At 32.4% G+C, this 21,980-nt stretch overlaps 3 protein-coding genes and 1 long non-coding RNA gene across 11 annotated transcripts; all 4 read left to right on the top strand.

The window, feature by feature from the left end:
* Window positions 1-386: 386 nt before the first annotated feature.
* Window positions 387-1,611, top strand: LOC145313638 (uncharacterized). Its single transcript, XR_013877432.1, has 3 exons — window positions 387-573; window positions 923-1,049; window positions 1,480-1,611. It is a non-coding gene; the product is annotated as an uncharacterized LOC145313638 (long non-coding RNA).
* A 2,752-nt stretch (window positions 1,612-4,363) lies between these two features.
* Window positions 4,364-5,694, top strand: ND-ACP (NADH dehydrogenase (ubiquinone) acyl carrier protein). Its single transcript, XM_080153136.1, has 3 exons — window positions 4,364-4,525; window positions 4,868-5,060; window positions 5,371-5,694. Exons 1-3 carry the CDS (start codon window positions 4,392-4,394, stop codon window positions 5,488-5,490), a joined length of 447 nt encoding a protein of 148 aa, XP_080009262.1. The 5' UTR covers window positions 4,364-4,391; the 3' UTR covers window positions 5,491-5,694.
* Window positions 5,689-7,419, top strand: MED7 (mediator complex subunit 7). The gene is made up of 3 exons (XM_080153135.1): window positions 5,689-6,243; window positions 6,865-6,931; window positions 7,227-7,419. Exons 1-3 carry the CDS (start codon window positions 5,719-5,721, stop codon window positions 7,316-7,318), a joined length of 684 nt encoding a protein of 227 aa, XP_080009261.1. The 5' UTR covers window positions 5,689-5,718; the 3' UTR covers window positions 7,319-7,419.
* A 43-nt stretch (window positions 7,420-7,462) lies between these two features.
* Window positions 7,463-21,976, top strand: LOC145313634 (uncharacterized). 8 transcript variants are annotated; one of them, XR_013877431.1, is made up of 16 exons: window positions 7,463-7,604; window positions 8,116-8,266; window positions 8,834-8,885; window positions 9,009-9,283; window positions 11,166-11,342; window positions 11,507-11,631; window positions 12,291-12,379; window positions 12,758-12,873; window positions 13,592-13,780; window positions 15,542-15,648; window positions 15,862-15,908; window positions 16,854-17,017; window positions 17,228-17,452; window positions 17,759-18,297; window positions 20,492-21,248; window positions 21,480-21,976. XR_013877431.1 is itself a non-coding variant. In XM_080153131.1 (15 exons), the coding sequence occupies exons 1-15, from the start codon at window positions 7,510-7,512 to the stop codon at window positions 21,057-21,059; spliced, it is 2,919 nt and encodes a 972-aa protein (XP_080009257.1). In that variant the 5' UTR covers window positions 7,463-7,509; the 3' UTR covers window positions 21,060-21,976. The 8 variants fall into 8 exon arrangements, 2 of the variants coding, with proteins under 2 accessions (XP_080009257.1, XP_080009256.1); XR_013877430.1 differs by having other exon boundaries at window positions 20,492-21,262; XR_013877429.1 differs by having other exon boundaries at window positions 12,270-12,379; window positions 21,815-21,976.
* Window positions 21,977-21,980: the final 4 nt, after the last annotated feature.

The following is a 21,980-nucleotide window of genomic DNA, read 5'->3' as shown; positions in this document are numbered from 1 at the left end:
TATTTTTTCAGTTCCTTCAAACTCTAATAATCAGAAATAAAAATAATTTAATCAAATGATTTTATTTCAACTCAACAAAAGAAAACGCCAATTATCTGAAGGAAAGTCTAGGCTTTTAGCAAATACTTTTTAACTAGATGTTATTTTTTCAATTAGGATGTAATTTACAATAAAAGTAACTTTTAAAAATTGTTTTATTTTCTTAAAAATATTTTTTCATGTCAATTTTCAATCTTTGATTTTTTTCATTATTATCTTATATTATTTTTTGTAATTGTAAACATAAATATACTTACAGCCGTTTATTTTAATCAGCTGTGGGCGCAATGCCGCTACCAAGTAAATAAACTATGGCGGACACTAAAGGTCGGTTCTTTAAACACCGTGTGAGTAAGCTGTGATCACGCATGAATTTAGTCACCCCTATCTCACCCCTGATTTCGATTTCGTAGGTGTGATGGAAATTGCTCACACGTAGCCGTTCTATAAACATACGTGTGGTGTGACTGCTAGGTGTGAAACAACAACATACGGGTGACAAGATTTTAGCTGTCAACAACAATGTGTACACCGGTAACAACAACACTTTTGTATCAACTTCTGCTCAACTTTAGAAGTCAAACTTACAATAAGCCATAGAATTCATTTTATAAATCCGCGTAAAATTTTTTATTTACGAATATCGTCTTCCAAAAACAAAAAAATTTTCAATCGTTAGCTGACTAGCACGGAAACAACACGCATTTTAAGCTCGTCATTTTCTTAAGTTTTAAAATCGTAAAGCGGGTTGTTGATTGTTTTTTAATTAACAGATTAACTCTAATGTTTAATTATAATTAAATACCTACTGTTTTTATTTTTAATATTATTTGTGAAAAATAAATTTTATAATTTGGAGGTTTAAACAATATTTTTATTTCAGACTGAATGAAGTTCATTTGTTGACAGATTGTTTCTCTCGTGGAATTTGGGGACAGAACTATGAAGCTAATGTTTATATGGTTGGGAAGCAAACATCAAATCATACAAATTGCAATATATTTATTCAGGTATTTTATCACATTTTTCTAAAAACTAAACCCATTTTACTTTCATCTTTAGATGTCATTTTTTTACTTAAATATTAAGTAAAATATTTCAATTCTTAATTTAACCTTCCAGTTACTCTGACCTCAGAATGTAGGGCTTTCGCCCTTCATTGTAAATTAGGAAAATTATAATGTACTTATGCCATATTATAAAAATAATTTATTATAACTGGCCATAATATTATTAAATAATTTATTATAACTGGCCCAAAACCTTCCATGGATATCACAATCTTAATAAATAAATTTCCTTATATAATAGGATAATAATGTTTTTTTAAATTGTTACAATCTCTTTTTTTTTCAATAGGTATTATGTATTTTAAGTACCTATGTAAACACCTGATCTACTTGACAATATTTTAATTTTAAAGTTAATCTTTTTGTTAAGGACTTTGGATGTCAGAGGAGGAGGACAGGATTGTTAATTCCCATCCCCAGTTAACGAGATTTCCAAGAATTATTCTGTTAATAAGCCACCTTGACAACCTTAAAAGTAGTGGCAACACTTAGAAACAAAAATAATACCATATTTGTTCACTTACATTCTAAATTATTTTCATAAATGTTTTAATTGTTGTGCTTAAATTAATAAAATTAAGTCTGAATGTTTCATTACTTTTATTATTGGTAAATCTTAATAATATTTCAACATCAATCGTGTTTTTAGAAGCTTAGTTTCTGTACCAATTACCTATAGTGTATGAAAGTACATGCCTAAATTCATTATTAGAAAGATAACCGTACGGACTGACAAACATAAAATTAATAAATTTAAAGAATTCAAGGTACTATTGTGCTAAAGCGTGTTGACGGATTTGATTCTTTACCTAAACCGCGTTATAAGATATCAATAGGACCGAGGATGCAAGCTTTTCCGGAGTGGTCCTATCCGGGGAGATGGAGAAGAAGTCCCCGGGCAAACCTGCATCAAACACACCTGCTTGACCATTTACCCTGTCCGGGTTTCCACCAAGGGGCCGGCCTAATAGGCTGCTTGACCATAGGTTTATCTACTGCTGCAATCAATTGGTTAGTTGCCTGTAAATGATAAGAAGAATAAAAAAGGACCAATTTTTATTTTGAATTTCGTCTGTTAAGGTTGGACATCTGTCATATTACGTTTTTTTCTCCAGATATAAAGTACTAGCGGCCGCCAGGGAGGGAGGGGACTATGGGCTGTTAATCACACTAGTCCCCAAGGTCTTACAATAACGTTTTTTTATTCGTTGGCTTAACAAATTTGGGGACTTTGATTTTAATTGGTTGTATTATAAAGTTGTGTGTCTTAACGTTTCAACCACTAATTGTAATCTACAGAAGTGGTAATTTTGTGTATCATCAATGTGGATTTACATCAATTTATTGGCCATTGCCTTATCCCTTTAGATCCCTCAGCAGCCGCACACAAAGCATTTATAACGTTTTCTTATTCGTTGGCTCAACAACTTTGGGGACTTTAATTGGTTGTATCATAAAGTTGTGTGTCCAAACGTTTCAACCACTAATTAGATCTACAGAATGGGTAATTTTGTGCATTATCAATCGGGATTTACATCAATTTATTGGCCATTGCCTTATCTCTTTAAATCCCTGAGCGTCCGCACACAAAGTATTTATAACGTTTTCTATTCGTCTGCTTTACAACTTTGGGGACTTCAATTGATTTTAATTGGTTGAATTATGAAGATGTGTGTCTAAACGTTTCACCCAATAATTTTAATCTACAGAAGGGGTAATTTTGTGTATCATGAATGGGGATTTACATAAATTTAATTACCATTTTCTTATCCATTTAGATCCCTGAGCGGCTGCACACAAAGCATTTATATGGTATGGCCTAAAACCATGCAAATAAGTTGTAAGATTTGCCTGTTAATTTTCCCTTCAATTGTAATGACATTGTATGCTGAGAGAGATGGGGACAATGGTCTGTTCATTATACCAGTCCCCAAAGTTTTATAATAATGTTTTCTTATTCGTTGGCTTTACACTAATGGGACTCTTGCTAAATTTTTAATAGTTTTTTTTATTAAATTGAGTGTTCAAAAGTTTCAACCACTAATTTCAATATACAGAAGGGGTAATTTTATGCATAATCATAGGGGATATACATATATTTATTAACTATTGTCTTATCCCTTGAGATCCCTGCATTGCACGTCTTGCTATGCCGTCTGTAGTTATGATGCAGTTTGATACAAATATAATACGTAACATAGAAATAAAAGAAATGCAGATATTTTGGCAGATTATTATTTTTTTTTTTTATACATACATAAGATATTATAAATACTTAATGGAACCAAATATGACTTCATATATAATATTAAAAGTTCTTTAATATATCCGAAACCGATTTTTTCTTTGATAAAACTGTTATGGGTTGTAATAAAAAATGTTCTATTTTTGGCAGGTTTTACTGCAATAGCTTTCACCATCATTTGCAATTATAATTTGTAAAGCATTATCCACTATATATTTTTAGGATGTATCTAATCTCGATTTTAGCTTTTTTTTCACTTGATAATTAGAGTTTGTAAATCTCCATTTATAATCCACAATGTTGTCTTCTTCATTATTCACCTTCTTACTGCAAATTATCTGAAATTATTCATAAAATCATAATTTGGTTAAACATTTAAATAAACATAGAAAAAAATGATAAATCAAATATTCGTCCTTTGTGTATATGTTCGCTTCGTCTCGTCTGTTTGTTTATTTACGTTTCTTCTGTTTATTTTTTTTTGTAATTGTCTGCTAGATATGAGAGGAAAGCCCTTCTTATGCGCAATGCCGCGTTTTTATTGAAAATTTCCATGCTGGACCTGTGATTAAGCTGTTTTCAGCTGCGACAGCATAGTGTGATGAAAATCTTCTCACACGAAAACGTGTGAATCCAAAATAGGGGTGATTGACGTCATAGGTGTGACTTGAAGGTGTGATTGCGTATGGTGTGAGTTGACTAAAGAACGACACGTGTGATTGTCACACCTACGCCACCTGTGATTAAGCTGTCGAAGGTGTGACAAATAGGTTTACAGAACTGAGCTTAAAATGAAAATGCCCAAAAATTCAATATTATCAATATATAAAATTTTCTAAACTTAAAATTGTAATTGAAATGTGATGTTAAGAGATCTCTTGGGCAAGGATGTCTAAGTTTATTTTGAATAGGTAGAACAACATAAAAATTATTGAGTTGCTATTTTGTTAATTAATTTAATTGTCTAGTGTTTAATAAATTTTAATATTAATTATCGCTTATCTAAATGAATTAACTATAATATTTTCAGATAAAAAATGTCTTTTGTATCCAGGCTGTGTATGTCCAGATTGGGAAGGAATACCCTTGCCAGAACTATGGTTGCCTCCGCAGTAGAGTCTAGGATGGCATCTTTACCTTTGTCTAGACATGTTCAATCTGCCAATACCAGGTCTGTGTAGGGATTATTAAAATAGAAAGTTTTTAGGAAATTCTATACTGATAGGTTTAAATTGATGAATTAGGTAAATTCATTTTATATTATACAAATCATTAATTACATTTAATTCACGCTAGTTCCTATTTTTGTTAAGATAATGAACCTTTATTTACTTAAACTGTTTTTCTTTTAAAGACGTGTCTTTTTGATATGTAATTGCATTTAAGATAAATAGATTAGGTAATAAGCTGGGTAAATAATCCCTAATTTTAATATTATACAATAAGCTTATCATATCTCGATTCTCCAATTTCATTCAACATTAAACCAGTCTTCGTAAATTTTTCCCTTTAGGTTTATCGCCCCCGCTGGCTCTATGTTGAACCAAATCAGAAATTACTCTGGTGCTGAACCCATGGACCTAGAGACCATCAAACAAAGAGTTCTCCTTGTTCTCAACCTGTATGATAAAATTAACCCTGAGAAGTTGACTGTTGATTCTCACTTTTACAAAGACCTTGGTCTTGACTCTCTTGATCATGTTGAGGTATTAATTTCGTTCTTTGTGTGTTTTATTTCAAGAAATCAAAACAATAGAAGAAAAACAAAACATTTTCCTTTAAATCTATAACTAGAACCCTTGATCTTTTAAAATAGAGGATTATACCAATCATATAAGTGCCTTGTTTGGTAGAATTGAATGATAATTAACAGAAAAGTAGGAAGTTTCGACGAAAGGTTTTTATTTTCCGAGATCTTTATCTTGACTTCGTGTGGACAGTGATTACTTTTTAGATCAAGTATCAAAGATTTTATAGGGGATAAAAGTTAATGAAATCAACAATCTATTATTTTAGGTTATCATGGCCATGGAAGATGAATTTGGCTTTGAGATCCCTGATGACCATGGAGAGAAACTTCTCACTCCCCAACAGATTATCAGATACGTTGCTGACCATGAAGATATCTATCATTAATGTCATACATTACTTGTTAAATTATTATTTTTTAGTTTTATTTTATTGTGGGTATTATTATATATCTATGTTTGTAGCTTCATTCATACAGGATGGTGGTTAAGTGTTGGCAATATTTGGTCAAAAACACATAATAAATGTTATAAATTTCATACAAAAAATTACAAAATGCTGAACATTTAATCATTGAATGTTAATTACAGATTATAATATTATATTTATAAGAAAATGTCAGCACAGCAACAACAAAATGGAAATGGAGATGTTGCTCAAGTTAGCTCCATGCCTATTCCACCTATGCAGTATGTAAAAATGTATACAGATGAAGCAGTTAAAAAAGGAACTGCACCTAAACCACCTCCCCCTTTACATGATACATACTGCATGTTTGGTCTAACTATAAATAACGATGATGCTATTATTCAAAGTTTAGAATCACAAGGCATTAAAAAGTTATTACCATCTAAAGATCTAGACCGTAAAAAAGAACTAAGAAAGTTAAATCATTCCATATTAATGAATTTTCTAGATCTATTAGACATGCTAATAAAGTGCCCAGAATCTAGTAAACGCGAAGAAAAATTGGATGATATAAACTTGTTATTCATTCACATGCACCATCTCATTAACGAGTACAGACCTCACCAAGCCCGTGAAACCCTGCGGGTCATGCTAATGGTTCAGAAAAGAAGACGAGTTCAGTTTACCACAAAGTTCAAAGATCAGCTGGATAAAGTCAAGAACATTATTCAGGTAAAATTGAATTAATTTTCATTTTTAGAAACATCTTATGTAGTATGCCGTTTAGTTATCTAATTTGTATCCGTATATGAAGTGAACTTAAAGTAGAAACCAAAAGGTTAAATAAAAAGAAATTTGAAACAATGAAAGGGGTAGTTTCACAAAATGCATTTAAACTATATTTATATGGCATACATTTGAAAGAATTTCAATTTTCTACTACGTAGTTTTTAAAAGATCAAGACTCGTAAATCGTCTTTTTTTGTGATATATGCAATTTAAAAATGATATTTTAAAAACTACGTGGTAGAAAATTGAAATTCTTGCAAATATATGCCATATAAATGTAGTTTAACCAATTAACCAGGAAAAAATATGCGGTTCACTAAATTAAGTTCAAATGCCTTTCGTGAAACTACCCCTTTATGATTGCAATGCGTGTCAGATATGAAAGGTATGAAATATATCAAGGGTTATATTAAAATTTTTAAAAAGTTTATTTTATTTCCTGGCACCTAGTTTAAATATGTTTTAAAAGGGGGTGTTACAACTAAAAAAATGGTCTGAATAACTTACCCCTCCCCACCTTCTTTTTTTATTATAGCTGATGGTTTAATCTTTAAATCTGTTTAGGAAGCTCTGGATTCTTTACCTGAGCCACAAGAGGCAATGGAGGTTGAGGACAGTAAACCTGACACAGGCAGGATTTCATGGATAATAAAATAGACAAAATGTGTATTTGATTGTTTCAATTGGTTACATAAACATTTATAAAGTTAAGTTAAACAAGCTATAAAGATAATTTTATAATGTAATATATGATGAACTAGTGTAAACCACTAAAAAATCAACATTCTAACTTGATGATAATTAGACTCATTAAAAAAAATTTCATTTACATTTGTAGTAATGTCGGACCAGGACTTTCTCGCATTTTGAGCTTCACACTAAAAACTTTTACTTATATTTGCTTATCCATCTAATCATGTTTATAGGTCTTACTGGAGCACTGAAGGAGGGGGATGGCGATGCAGGAACAGTTTCTAGCATGGACAGGCTCATGTGTGACATGCTAGATACTAACTAAACTCTTCCTAATCAATCCAAAACATCATAAATGTGCAACATATTGTTAAATGTGATATTTATTGTATTAATATATGTTATTAATCTTGCATTTTGAAATAATGTCTTTTATTCGGTCTCAATTTATAAAATATTTATAAATATTTAAAGCATTTTGTATAATTACAGACCAGTTATTAGTTAGTTTACAAAATGGTTTTGATCCAGAAATGGGTCAGATTTTTTCGTGAAGCCGGGATAGAAGATGAGAGTGCTGCAACTTATGCGGATAGCTTTGTAAGCAACAGGTTTGTCATACAATTGTCTCCCCTCCATATTAAAACTATAAGTGTAAAATTTTCATAATAGATCCGTCTCACACAACAAAATACTTTTTATAACCTTTTTTACGCAATTTCTATTCCTCCATACTCCTTAACCGACAAGATAAGAGAAAATTATACGGAGTCTTTGTAATTTCGTTTCCATTCTTAAAGGTTCCGCATTCTAAGGAGAAAGAATGGGTCGAAAATTAGCACAAAACCATTCCAAATCTGAAAGTGAAATAGCCCAATACCACCCCGGATCAAATGTTCAGCGTCCTTCAAATGAAGAACCTAATCTGTTTACAAGTTATCGATATCTTAAGCTACATACAAAAACCTTGCAAATAGGATAAGCGTAGCTGCCTGGGTTTTTTCTCAGTCTCGTATTAATATTACTAGCATTACAGTTACGTGATATTATTCAACAAAATAAAGTATGCATGCTGCTGTCCTTGTAAAGTTTGAGTTTTATTAACACTTATTTATCTTTTAGGATGGATATGACAATGTTAACAGATTTAGACAGAGATACTCTCAAGATCTTGGGAGTAACAATTCTGGGAGATGTTATCAAAGTGACTAAACACGCCAAGATTGTGGCGGAAAAGCTGAATTCAGATAGAATTATAAATAAGTCTTTGGAGGTACCTAGCTTTTTGTAATGACACTAAACAATATCAAATTTTTTTAGTACCTACAATGCTTTAAATTTTTTTTCTGAAATGGTAATTTTTACAATCACAAATTAAACGTATTTTTGAGTAGATAACAAACTCAAAAACCACCCGTCCCGGTAAAAGTTAGTTTTTCTTTTAGATGTCATTATTGCTAACCCATAATTATCATATTCTACGTTAATATTTTAATGATTACTACTCCAAACATCTCACCTTACCAATTTTACTTCATGCAACTGTTTCTTTAATTTATAAAAAATTCTAAAGGGCAAAGTTACAGTAAAATCCTTGCCGAATATTTAATAAAAAAGGTACATGTTTATTGTTTATCTAGATTTATTAATATCATATAAAGCTATTTCTACGAATTAAAAAACCCTATTTTGAATATACGCCTGCCCTGTCCTACTTAAAATTGTAATTAGTAGAAATAGCTTTAATGTATTTTAATAAATCTAGATAAATATTAACCTTTTTGATTAAATATTTGGCAAATCTCAAGTTTCCTAAATTATAAATCATGATATTTTGCAGGATGATGTAAAAGCAACCATTTCACCAAAGAAAATAAAATTGAAACGTTCAGGTAAAGAATATTTGTCAGTTTTATAATTTTTAAAAACAATCTATCATTATCCAAAAGTGACTGGATTTGTCCGCTAAAAATAGAAACGGAAAAAAATGTACACATAATACAATTTTTATTTAGAATCACCAAAATCCACGGAAAATTCTCGCTCTCCCTCACCACAGGCCCAACAGGCACGCAAACGAAAAATAGCAACAAAGCTGGATAATAAAGAAACAACCACAACCATTAAATCGGAGCCGGTTGTTAAATTGTCTTCAAGATTGGGCCCTCCTGCTTCTAACAATTCAACAGAAGATACAAAATCTTCTGTTTTCAAAAGATTGGGCGAAGCGGATTCAGCTCCCAAAGTAGCTAAGAAGAATGTTTTTGATCGATTGGATGGTGTCAAACAGGTAATATTTCTAATAATTGGGAATGGGATGACAACAATACATTTCAAAATAATATAAACCGTTATAAAATGCTGAATTGAAGTTAAAAAAGGAAAAGTAGGTTGCGGGTAAAATCCGTAAAGGCGTGTGTTTTAAGGCTTAAAAATAGTAGTAGAACGATAATATTTACTAAATGTGTGTATTTCTTAATAAAAGAACTATAGACAAATTTAACATAATTTTTATCGTTTTACTAGGTACGGATTTTACCGGATACCTACTTTTCCCTTTAATTTTAGTTGTTGATAATATTTTCTGATGTTTATTAGTCTAGCTTTGGAAAACAATCATAGAATTATTAGTAGCAAAGCTACTCTATAATTCACTTTGTCCGTCAGTCCGTAACGCTATGGGGGAAATGGGATTTACTCAGCTCCTATAAAAGATAGAAAGCTGAAATTTTTTGACAACATTCCCATCATTAGGGGCACATTTAACTATAACATCAATGGCGGTCGGACCGCCTTTAGCAGGTTTTAGGCTATTTTTATATTTTTTACATTTTTCTCCATATCTTTGATGTTTATGGTCCGATTTTCAAATTTTTTTCAGTTATAGATATCAAAATAAAATTTCCAGTCGTTTAAAGAAAACAACCATGACGATCATACTGCCCTTTTGCAGGTTTTTGGCTTTTTTTTTAAAGTTTTCACGTATTTTTCCATATCTTTGGTGTTTATGGTCCGATTTTAAATTTCTTTTCAGTTATATGATATATCAAAATTAAATTTCCTGTCATTTAAAAAAATTAACTATGGCGGTCAGACTGCCTTTTAGCAGATTTTTGGCTATTTTTATATGTTTTACATATTTCTCCATATCTTTGGTGTTTTTGGTCCAATTTTCAAACCTTTTTGGGAAATCAGTTTCAAAATAATTTTTCCCTTTGTTATGAGCACTTAAAATCTACTTGCACGTATTCCCATTCACGATTTTTTGTGCTTCGCTACTTATGGATGTTGTCATCCTTGTTTTTATTATGTGCTCTACTTTGTTGGTGGAAATGCAAATTCTTTTTATCAAAATTCAGACCTCTTACTTGTGCTTCATAGTAAATCAGGGGTGTATATTTTTTAATTTGACCCGGCTGAGGGGGGGTGGAAATAAAAAATATGTGGTTGGGGGGGTGGGGTGATGTAAAAATTAAGAGGATTAAAAGCATTTTTTTCTATTTTTCTCCCGTCTTTGGTGAAAAAAAGTAAAAAATATGTGGAAGGGGGCATAATATGAATAAAATAAAGAGTTCAGAATATAATTATACACCCCTGTAGTAAATACAAAACTGCAAATGTTAACAAATTAATTCAATACTTAAGTTTCGGCCTTGTTTCACAGCATTAATTTTAAACACATTCCTTTTTTAACTACATAAGAAAGTGCCATATTGTTGCACTTGCCATACCTCGTCAATTACCTCATACGGGCGGAGATGCTGTCCATGACATTTAAACGCCATGGTTCAACAACACAGGATAACCTAGGGGAGCTAAATGTCTTCTTTTTTGTCCAAACATCCGGACACTCGGGGTATTAGGTTAAGGAACGCCTATCAGACAACCAACCCTTTAATTGCACGACTTTTGACTGAGAAGTCCTAACTGTGCATGGTAATGAGTTGCGCCCGTTTCGGACCATGGCATTCCTCCTACTGTAACTATTAATGTTGCGCACCTGACACAGTTGCATTAGGAACCATTTTTAACGTCTTTAGTATGACGTGGTGCTGGACCAAGATTCGATCCTATCACCTCCGACGACGAAGAAGTGCGCTATACACCACCATATCACTACATACATACAATCATCATCATAAAATTCATAGTTATAGATGTTGTTTTTTAAGGAACCTGAAAGCATTAATGTAGATTCGGCGAAGCCTACGTCTCGAATAGTTACAACAAGCGGACCCAGTAAAGTAGTAACCACAAGTGGTTCAACTAAAATAATATCAAGTAAAGTTACTAAAGATGAACAGAGATCTGCATTTGATAGGCTTGACGCTAAATCTGATTCAACACAGGTAAGTTTTTCAACCAAAATTGATTTAAGAACAACTTAACTTATTTTGGGGGCAAATGGAGAGGTCGTCAATTTTACGACGTGTTGCCCCCCAACGACAGCTGAAATATACGTGTAGGTTTCGTTATTTTTATATTGTAATACCTATTATTATTTACATATCAGGTTCCAAAAGTGAGTAGTTCAACCACCCCAGAACCAATGAACCCAGGCAAAGGAATTTTAAAACAAAGAAAATCTGGGATGACAAAAAGCAAATCTGCCTCCAGCATTATTTCTTTAAAATCAAGGTAATAAAAAAAGTAATAATTTCGTTATCGACTGTAAGCACCTGTTTCGGTGATTTAAGTAGATAGATATGAAACATACATAAAAAGTTTTTAGAAATTTATACAATGGACTGTGGGACAAATAAATAAGAAATAAGATTGAATTATTTACATACCTACCTAGTTTAGTGTTCTTTCTATATTATCAAAATGTTTTTTTGGGGGGTCAGGGATTACTCGTATTTAATATTCCAAGAATAACCCGAGGCTCGTCGGAAAAAAACCCTTTCTCTAAGAATTGATAAAAATATGTTTAATTTATTTAGTCTTTCTGTATTAACAAATGTCTTAGATTGAAACTTTTCGTTAAGAATGCATATTTCCAATATTTCTAACTTACTGTTCGCTTTATAGTATAATCACAATCAGGAATTGGGTTAAAAATCACCAAAACTTGGAGTTACGATTTTATCTATCATGTCTGCTTTTAACCAAAAATCAAGTTCCAAGCCCGCGGCGACCTTTTAAAACTATATTTTAACCCTTTGCCCCAGTATGCAATCAAGTGATTTTATACTTACTATGTCCTTGTTTCTGAAATTACTGATAAAATCTTGTTTTGCAAAATTTCAAATTTGTAATATAATTTTTATTTGTAGTAAAGAACAAACTTTGCTTAGGGAGACAGACGATGTATCCACAGAAAAGAAACGAAAGATTAGAGTCAGCTTTGGGCACAACGAATACAGAGCTGTTTCTCCGAGACAAGGTATTCATAAGATTTATCCTTTAACTTAATTTTGAATCTGAATTATTAAAAAAAATATCATGATTCTTTTGTTACTTCATATTGTTTTCCATGAATTGTTTACATAGTCTTTACACAAATTACAAGAGTTTACTCCTTGTATCATTAGAAGTTTTTAAGCTGATACCTATAAGAAGCTAATAGGCTATTTTTGTTAAGCAATCATATATAGCAAAATACTTAAATTTAAGTTTATGAGGCAGTGAAATAGTTGCCAAGGTATGGAAGGGTGATACTTTTTCGGGCATTAAGACACGCACACATGTACGAAGCTTGAAATAGAGGCGGAAACATAGATAGTTTTAGAGATATATTTGAACTAAACGATAATTTTGTTAGGTATAAAGACACGCCTATGGGGCGGAGCTGGAGCAGAGGGCGGAGAGATGGATAGTAGTGGAGACGAAGAGGAACTAAAGGATGTCACTTTCAATAAGAAGATTATGGCAGCTCAGGCACTCATTTTTTATCCTTATATTTTATGTAGTAAGGTTTTTTCTCTGTAGAACCAGTTGAGATTATCGTTTTAGGAAAGCCTCACACAGGTCCCTGACATGTTTTAGGATATATTAATTTTAGAGATTGGAGCAGGGGTGTATATTCTGAAAAATTTACCCTGCTAAAGGGGGGAAATATAAAAATATTTTGTTGGGGGGGGGGGGGGGAATATGAAAATTAAAAGAAATGAAAACATTATTTTTATATTTTTCTGCCCTCCTTGGGGAAATAAAACTAAAATAATCTGTGGGAGGGGGGATAATATGAATAAAATAAAGAGTTCTGAAAATATTTTTCCATTTTTTCTCCTTTCTTGCTGGAAAAAAACAGGAGGGAAATAAGAATAACAAATTTTGCAGCAGGGGAAAAAATCAATCTTGTGCAGAATATACACCCCTGGATAGAAGACTTGTATATGGCTAAAGTCGAGCACATCCTTCTTTTGAAATATTATTTTGGGATTATAGTCCCATGTACCAAATTTAAGAAATTTTCATTAAAAGTCTAAAGTTTAATTTAGGACAGTGAATATATTAATATTATTTCTATCTATTTAAAAATGCATGTGTTTTTACACTTGTTTGTTCATTGTTTCAAGTAAATTAAATTCTTCTTGGTTTGTTAGAATACATTTTTAGTTAAATACACATATTATTATAATGGTTGAATTTACAGGTGGATGATTTACGTCAGAACATCAAAAAGAAGCAGGAAGCAAAACAAACAGAACATGAAACAAAGAAGACAGAAGATTTGAGAATCAAAGTTTCTAATACTGCTGCAATGAAAGCCACAGTTAAACAAGCTGATAGTGTTGGAGAAATTAATAAAAAATCTACCCTCAGTGATGTCTCGGCTGAAGAGGTAAACATTAACTTCTATATCATTATTCATCCAAGGAACTTGTGTAAAAACATTCAACAGAACAATACCATAAAATTAATATTATCTCTGAAGTTACTGCTCTACAAAACAATTATGAGAGTAATAAAGGGGCGAAGAAAATAAACATATTAGAGTTTAATTTTATCACCAAAATTTTGCAAGTACACTCAAGCAAAATAGCTGGTCATGGACCTAATTTTAATTGTTATTTCCTTGAATTTAAAACAAAGTTTTATTTTATCAATATTTTCCTAGGGTATGACATTTCTTAAAGGGGACTATCCACTAGGGTGGGTCGATTTTGGAATTTCACATTAGTAGACATTTGCAAGGGTTTCTGGGCCAATATAAAACCCTGTAAAACTTGAAAGAGGTTTTTTAATCCAAAAACAACGGGCGCGCGGGGGGTATAAAATTTGCCCGCCTCCTTATAAAACCAAAAATTGAAATTCCTTCAAACACAGGCATGTTGCATATCAAAATGACCGCATTGAAATGCTAATTACAGATCTGAAATTCGTTTTGAAAAATATTGATTCAGTCTGAAATGATTTTCAAATAACCTACTAAAATGAACAATTTTGACAAAATCAGCTGTTTTTAGGTACTTAATGAGATCTTATTCAAACTAGGAGCAATATTTTTCAAAACGGTTTTCGGATTCGTAATCAGCATTTCAATACGGTCATTTTGATATGCAACATGCCTGTGTTTGAAGGAATTTAAATTTTTGGTTTTATAAGGGGGTGGGTACTATTTATACCCCCCGCGCGCCGGCAGCCATAAGAGCCAAGTCACTTTTAAAACTTGAATGGGGCTTATCATACATATATATGACTTCCACAACTTATGATAACAGTAAAATCTAAAAAAAGGGTGAAATGGGCCCACCCTACTATCCACGAACGAGAGCACATGATTCTAAGTACCTTCCAGCATTGATCTTAAGTATTTGCTTTCAGAATATAATAGGTCAACATATATCATTAATGTATTGACGAGAAAATTTATGTTTCACCATGTTTTTTTTAGGTATTTTAATTGATTTTGAAAACTTTTATGAAGCTAATTCTTTTAATAAAATAGATATATGATGATACATATGCGAATACTCGTGTTATATAGATTTTGAATTAATCCATATTAGCATTAATTTAAACATACATATGAGATATAGTAAATGTGCTTTTGACTTTTTTAATTTTTATCATTTGACAACATGGACAATTAAAGACACCCCGAACTCAACAAAACGTTTGATAGAATTTTGACTAAAAATGCTGGACATTTTTTTCACTTTTCTTCAACTTGAAGTGGTAAAACATAAATTTTCTCGTCAATATATTATTTAGGTATTAATAGTGACCTATTATATTCTGAAAGAAAACACTCAGGATCAATGCTGGAAGGTACTTAGAATCAAGTGCTCTTGTTCGTGGATAGTCCCCTTTCAATTTTTAACAAATATCACATTATTTATCATTTTGCAAGCAGTTTACAAAGGTTGGGGCGTTCTAACTACCGTTTTCTATCAAAGATCACTCTACCATGGGTAATTTATTAACCGTCTAAAAAGATTTTGTCAGATTTTAAACCAAGTTCTTAATGGGGCGAAAACTACTTTTTAATTAAAATTATAAATTTAAATTAAACATAAATAAAATATTTAATAATTTAAATTATTTTTCAAGCGCAAAGTATTTATTTGTACCTATAGATTATGCATATCAAATGTTTAAGGATATTATTCCTACCAAGAAAGTGTTGAAGAAGATTTATGTGATAAGAAAGATGTCTGATGGTACAATGATGAAAAAGGAAATTCCACCGGAAGACCCCAGATACCAGTAAGATTTATTTTTTAATTCAGGCATTTCACTTCGTGTGTAGTTTCTTTGACTCGATCATCCCTGATGATATTTAATTTGTATTAATTAACAAAATGCGATTGTAGAGGCTGAGTGAGAAATGAGATAGAAAAAAAGCAAAAAGAAATTATCAGAAAAAATTAAGTGAGATATCAAGGACTAATTTTCAGATATAATAAATATTTTTTTCAGGGCTTACTGCAAAAAGGGAGTAAAGGGAAAAGAAAAACTGAAAGAAGGTAAAAGTACTTTTCATTTTAATGCCCATAAGGGGGCGTAATGACATCTAAACTTAAACAGCGAGCAAAATGGTCTAAATATTGAGATAGATTCTTGAAACTTGGTAAATTAGCCTAGTCCTATAAGTACTACATCTAAATAATAAAATCCATTATTTTTTTTAGATTAGATAAGAAAATCTGCGGGAATGGGATTTTTAGGCCTTTTTGGTCTATTTGATGTAGAAACTTTCTTTTATTGTTTTTTATAATTTTTTTTTCCTTGAATACACTGTCTTATTCAATAGGAAATTATTCAAGATGATTTAGCAAGTTGGGGACCGAAACACAAAAAACCTTTAATTTTATATAACACAAAACATGAAAAAAAGCACTTTACCCCTGGTAGCCACTAATCTAGCCCGCATATTCATCTACTTAAATAATGTCCTTGTGAATAGACACAGCGTATTCAAGGAAAAAAACCTAAGAAAAGAGAATTGAAGGTAAGTCTTTACATCAAAATAGACCAAAAAAGGCCTAAAAAGTAAAAACCCCATCTCCGCAGGGTTTTCGTACTTAACCTAACCTAGAAATACAAAATTTTTATTTAGATGTAGTACCTATAGGACTAGGCTTATGTACAAAGTTTCAAGAATTTAGACCATTTTGTCCTCCCCCACTCCATTTACTCTTTTTCAATAGCTAAAAATTTGCTCAAATCCTTTAGTGCCCCCCCCCCCCCTCCACCCCCTTTTTCACAACCACGAGGTAGTGAGCGGGGCGGAATATCTTAGGAGGTGTAACCCACCTCAAAATAGCAATCTTTTTTGGGATATAATTTTGCTAACTTGGAGTTTGAAAACGTAAAAGTTTCGTCGTGTATTATGAGCTCTTAGGAATTAAAGTAATTATACCATTGTACGACAATGTAATATGTAGTTTATTATGTGTTTTTTTTTATAGCAGAGCCAGTTAGACCTAACCAAGAATCAATGGTAACGAAGAGCACACTGAATCCTTCCCTGCAGTCCCGTCTCTCCCCAGCGGTAGCTAAACCAACTAAAACTAGTATTGAAACTCTGCGTCCTGGGTTTCAGAGAGATTCACTTAATCAAGATAACCAAGAAGTATGCCAATTTTTAGTGTCTTCAAAAAAAATTTATTTATCAATATTTCTTTTTACTAAACCAACCTATCGTTTTTACGGTTTTTCTGATTGCACATATTCATACTGTAACTGTCATTCTAACAAAGTTGACAAATATTTTTGTTGTATTTTCCGCTCTTAAACTAAAGTTAAAAGTTTAACAACAAAACATAACTAAATAATTTTGAAGGTGCGGCAGTTAAAGATTGTTAGTGAACCTAAAGAAACATCTTTGACAAGAACAAGAATAACTGAAGTATCGGACGAGAGGTTACCAAGATCAAATTTTTCCCCCAGACTTAGTTCTGCAGTTGAGTCAAGGCAATCAAAAAATTTAAGTGTTGCATCAAGGTTGTCTAGAAGGGACTCTGATGAAATAGAGGATGTTCGACCAAGACAGATTAACAGGATTTCGGTAGGTTTTTATGCTTAGATAAAAGATAGGTATAACTTACTTTTTGCCAAAAAAAAATATAATACCTACCTTTTCTCGATAATACAGGGTTGTAAAAATTAAGAGAACTGTAAACATTTTTTCCACTTTTCTCCCCTCCTTGGTGAAAAAAAATAAAAGAATATGTAGGAGGGGGGATAATATGAATAAAATAAAGAGTTCTAAAAATATTTTTCCATTTTCCCCCTTTCTTGCTAGAAAAAACTAGGAGGAAAATTAAAAAAAAATTGCAGCAATAATATGTGATTATTAAGAAACCTTATTTAGATGAACGAGGTCAGACATTATGGAGAAAACGATACCCGGCGCTCCCGTTCCCCCCAATCTTCCCGTATACAAGCAGATCGACCTCTTCTAGGAGGACGATTACAACATTCTCTCAGTGATTCAATGATACAACAGCGTATAAGTGATATTCGCCAACATAGAGTTGTTGATGACCGGTCAATGCGAGTAATTGATGACAGGTCACCGTCTCATGTTGTGAATTCACGTCCTCGGCAGACTGATTTAGCTAGTCAACGTGCAGAACGCTGGATAGAGGATGATAGGGACGGACATCGTCAAGTTACACAACGAATGCATTCATACAGCCCAGATATAGATGATATTCCACCATCGGAAAGACAACAGCCAAGAATGAGAGAATATAGTCCGGAAATGGTGGATGAACGGTCAATAAGGCTGGCAGGTTCAAGACAGGAGTCAAGTATTCGTGATAGAATGGAAAGATCTGAAATGTCGGTTAGAAATCATCAGACAGTACATGTTAATTTTCAACAAGCAACACATACCCCCCAAGCTAGGTAAGCTTAAGTATTTCTTCAGTATTTTTACTGAAAATTAAATTTCTTCGTGTACCTCAAGATGTAAGGAAGGGAGGTTGAAAAGGGGGGTGGGGGGGGGGGGGGGTAATTCCTTTACAAATATACAAAATTCCATCAGACTAGTCTTTTCACATGAAAATAGTCTTAGATCTTCCCTAAATACAAAGATAGCAAGATTCTTGAAAATTCTTTATTCTAAGTAATATACCTACTGATTAATCTTGTTTAAACACCAAATAAAATATATTTTAAAGAGGAAAGCTTTTCTATTAACAGGTTAAATTCAAACGTCCGTAACGGATAGCTCTTGCCGTTAATTTAAACGTGTTCGAATTGTCCCATCTATTAAAATATATCTATATTACAGATTTAAAATTTTTAATTTGTTCGTATTAAGTAATCAAGTAATTTTGAGATAAGGGGGGCATCCCGGCCGTTCACTGCCATTTTCCCCCGCCACCCCAAATTTATTTTTTTGCATTTCTAGCCAAATTCGGCAATTTGGAATCATTTGAGATCATGTTTTTTTCTAAAATTTTTCAATTTTCAGCTGCCGCCCAATTTTTTTTTGCATTTTTAGCCGAATTAGGCATTTTGGAATCATTTAAGACCATGTTATTTATTTTCAAATATGTTTTTAGGTTGGTCATTACCGCCGCTTCCATAGTTCACCGTCGTTTTCCGCCGCTGCCAATAAAAACAACATGGTCCCAAATAATTCCAAATCGCTTAATTCGGCGATAAATATAAAAATAATTTGGTGGCGGAGGCTGAAAACGTCGGTGAACGGGGGGCGCGGCGGTCAAATCGCCGTTTCTTCTATTTGAATCTATTTTTACTGACCCACCATAACAGATTTTGTTTCGAAATCATTAAAAGCACAGGAGAAGTACTGAATTTAAGATAGAATGACCAAATCCAATCACTGGGTTAGTTTTTTTTTATGGAAGATACTAAAACTTGGGGTTATTACTGACGCAACCAAATAGTTTTTATCCAATTATCTCTTAAACTAAGGGAGTATTACCCGAAATAAAATTGCTGTAATGTCGTGTTACGAGTCACCTTATACCCCCCCCCCCCTCCCCCCTTTACAGATTTTAAGAACAGATATTTTTTATATTAAATGCGTTGTTCTTAGTCTTTTGTCTGTCTGATTTTTTGAGCTTTCCTTTTATGGATTTTTACATCCTTACTTGTCATTAGTTGCATGTTTGTAGCAAATCAAAACTTGTTTACAATTCTTTCTTATCACCACTAAAATTATTTAAATGGGTTAACGGTCATTTATTAGTTTTAGTAGGTATTTTGTCAGTTAAAATTTATTTTTACACAAATAAACAAGTGATGCAGATAAAGCAAGTGATCACATTGATTTAATTTCTGTTAAAAAAACTATAGTGGTTCTGTAGAGTTCACGGGAGAACATGTTAAAAATACCTAAATACTAAAGGTTTTTTTTTAATGCAACCATCTCGTAATCAGTAAGCAAATGGCACCTAGAATTCGAATTTCGATCTGAACTTTTGCATGAGTAATCCTTGGTAGGTCTATTTTCCCTGAATTGAACAAAAAGTTGGAAAAGTAACGGCTGGCGGCTCAGCCGTTTAGCCGTTTTTAGCCGTTTTTTGCCTATTTTCAAGGTAAATCCATCATCAATTACGTAGGAATCAACTTTTAAAAACATATTTTTGGTTTAATTCATGTTAAATGATAGCAATAACCATTTTTAAAACTTCTGGTACCAACAGCTACAGTCTAGAACCGTTTGATAGCGTTTTGGAGTGACAAAGAGTATTATGTGGATATAGGTTTCGTGACTAATTTAAACTACAAAAAAATGGCAAAACGGCTGAGCCGTTAGCCGTTACTTTTTTCAACTTTTTGTTCGATTTAGGGAAAATAGACCTACCAAGGATTACTCATGCAAAATTTCAGATGGAAATTTGAATTCTATGTTCCATTTGCTCACTGATAACGAGATGGTTGCATTAACCCCCTTCCCCCGCCCCCCCCCCCCTCTAACATGGCACACGTATTTTATCACTTGATAAGCTTTTTTATTCAATTTCTCTTACACATTTGAATTAATCTTTCGCTGATACGTATGCTATTACTATTATGATATCTGCCCTATGCCTACAATGATTGTACAACTATCATTTTGATTAAGGTTTTACGATGAAGATATTGAACGGGAGATTGCACGGAAAGAGGAAACTATTTCAAGGTTAAAAAGTAGCACTGAAACCATGGCACAATTTCTGGCCAGAACAAAATCTGAACGCACATATACTGACGCCGACAGACGTAGGGAGGTGGAAGAAATCCGTTCTAATCGGAGTTCAGAAGATCGTTCACGACATGATTCCGACGAAAGATCCAATTCATATCGAAAAGAATCAAACAGAGAACTTTCTCGAAGAAGCACAAGTATTGAGGAAAGTTATCGCCGCCGTGATGATGATAATCGCCGTACCGGGGGCAGTAAGGTCGGTACGATGATTGCCGATCGCGAGCTTAAACGTCCAGCAATTGAAGATCGTTTATCGAAGAACAGCGTTTATAGGGAAAGAAGTAGATCTCCACAAGAAAGAGATAATTACTCATTAAAACCAAGAGAAAGTAGTGGAGCACGCATTGACAGAGGCAGCAGAGAAAGATCTAGAGAAGATGATAGGAAAAGAGTTGAATCAGGATTAAGAACCTCTGTAAGAAATAGACTTGGTGAAAGATATTGAATGATTTTCAATTATTGTAATTAAATTATTGTGCCCTGGCAAAAGAATTTTTAAAAACTAAGAAATGAAAGATTTTTAATATGTGGGTTAAATTGTAAGATTAATTGGCCAGGCCGATAAGAACTGACAGCTAACTTCATTAATTGAAAATCTTTGTACTACTTCAATAAAACATGTTTTATTGCCCAGGTTAAAATTATAGGGTTTAGTTTCTATATTAAATTGTACCTTATTTGGAACATGGAACGGGCAACTCTCCAACCTCTCCCCTCGCCTATTACAAAAAATTTCTAGAAAATAAGAAACATTTTTGAAATCGTCTTAGGGTAAGAGCTCTGCAATCGCATTATGATTCTTTTAAAATAAGGAAAAGGGGAGAGCCTGGATATAATAATATAGAATTAAACTTTTAAATAAAAGAAGTATGTAAACTGTGATGTATACAAGTTTTCACTTACCTAAGTATTAAATCAAAACTGTAAATATTTTACTGTGTGCCTTTTTTACCATACTAATAAATGTTGGCCTTTTGCCGAACATTAATGCTTAACATAAATAAAATTAGTTTAAAATTCAGCCGATTCTACTTTTCTAAATATTTGTTTATTATTCCTGTTTTTATGGCTTATATTTAATACCTTTTCTACTGACCTGACAAACTTTCAAATAAAGCACAAAAAGGTTTATCGCGAATTCTAGTCTAGTTAAGAAATAACTATAGGTTTAAAACTTGCCATAAAATTTTAAATTGTTAGTTTAAATCTTCAGAATTATATTTCGAAGTATGTAAATCTGGATTAAATATGTATCAAGATATCATTAAATGTAAAATACCTCATTGAAAATTATCATACATTTTTCAAATTTTTAGTACATTCTTTGTTTTGTTTACTAATAAATACATTTTGCTATTACAATTTA

Source organism: Acartia tonsa, chromosome 3 (genome assembly GCF_053477335.1).
Source record: "Acartia tonsa isolate MP-2025a chromosome 3, ASM5347733v1, whole genome shotgun sequence".
NCBI classification, from domain to species: Eukaryota; Metazoa; Arthropoda; class Copepoda; order Calanoida; family Acartiidae; genus Acartia; species Acartia tonsa.
Note: the sequence above shows the minus strand (reverse complement) of the source record. Positions and strands in the feature narration are given on the sequence as shown.

What these genes read in the sequence shown, in the direction of transcription:
- MED7 (XM_080153135.1), top strand. Translation starts at nt 5,719, where the DNA reads ATGTCAGCACAGCAACAACAAAATGGAAATGGAGATGTTGCTCAAGTT. An exon ending in AAGTCAAGAACATTATTCAG is followed by an intron (nt 6,244 to 6,864) that starts GTAAAATTGAAT and finishes AAATCTGTTTAG; the next exon opens with GAAGCTCTGGATTCTTTACC. An exon ending in GGACAGTAAACCTGACACAG is followed by an intron (nt 6,932 to 7,226) that starts GCAGGATTTCAT and finishes TCATGTTTATAG; the next exon opens with GTCTTACTGGAGCACTGAAG.
- ND-ACP (XM_080153136.1), top strand. Translation starts at nt 4,392, where the DNA reads ATGTCTTTTGTATCCAGGCTGTGTATGTCCAGATTGGGAAGGAATACC. An exon ending in GTTCAATCTGCCAATACCAG is followed by an intron (nt 4,526 to 4,867) that starts GTCTGTGTAGGG and finishes TTTTCCCTTTAG; the next exon opens with GTTTATCGCCCCCGCTGGCT. An exon ending in ACTCTCTTGATCATGTTGAG is followed by an intron (nt 5,061 to 5,370) that starts GTATTAATTTCG and finishes CTATTATTTTAG; the next exon opens with GTTATCATGGCCATGGAAGA.
- LOC145313634 (XM_080153130.1), top strand. Translation starts at nt 7,510, where the DNA reads ATGGTTTTGATCCAGAAATGGGTCAGATTTTTTCGTGAAGCCGGGATA. An exon ending in AATAAAATTGAAACGTTCAG is followed by an intron (nt 8,886 to 9,008) that starts GTAAAGAATATT and finishes ATTTTTATTTAG; the next exon opens with AATCACCAAAATCCACGGAA. An exon ending in TTAATCAAGATAACCAAGAA is followed by an intron (nt 17,018 to 17,227) that starts GTATGCCAATTT and finishes ATAATTTTGAAG; the next exon opens with GTGCGGCAGTTAAAGATTGT.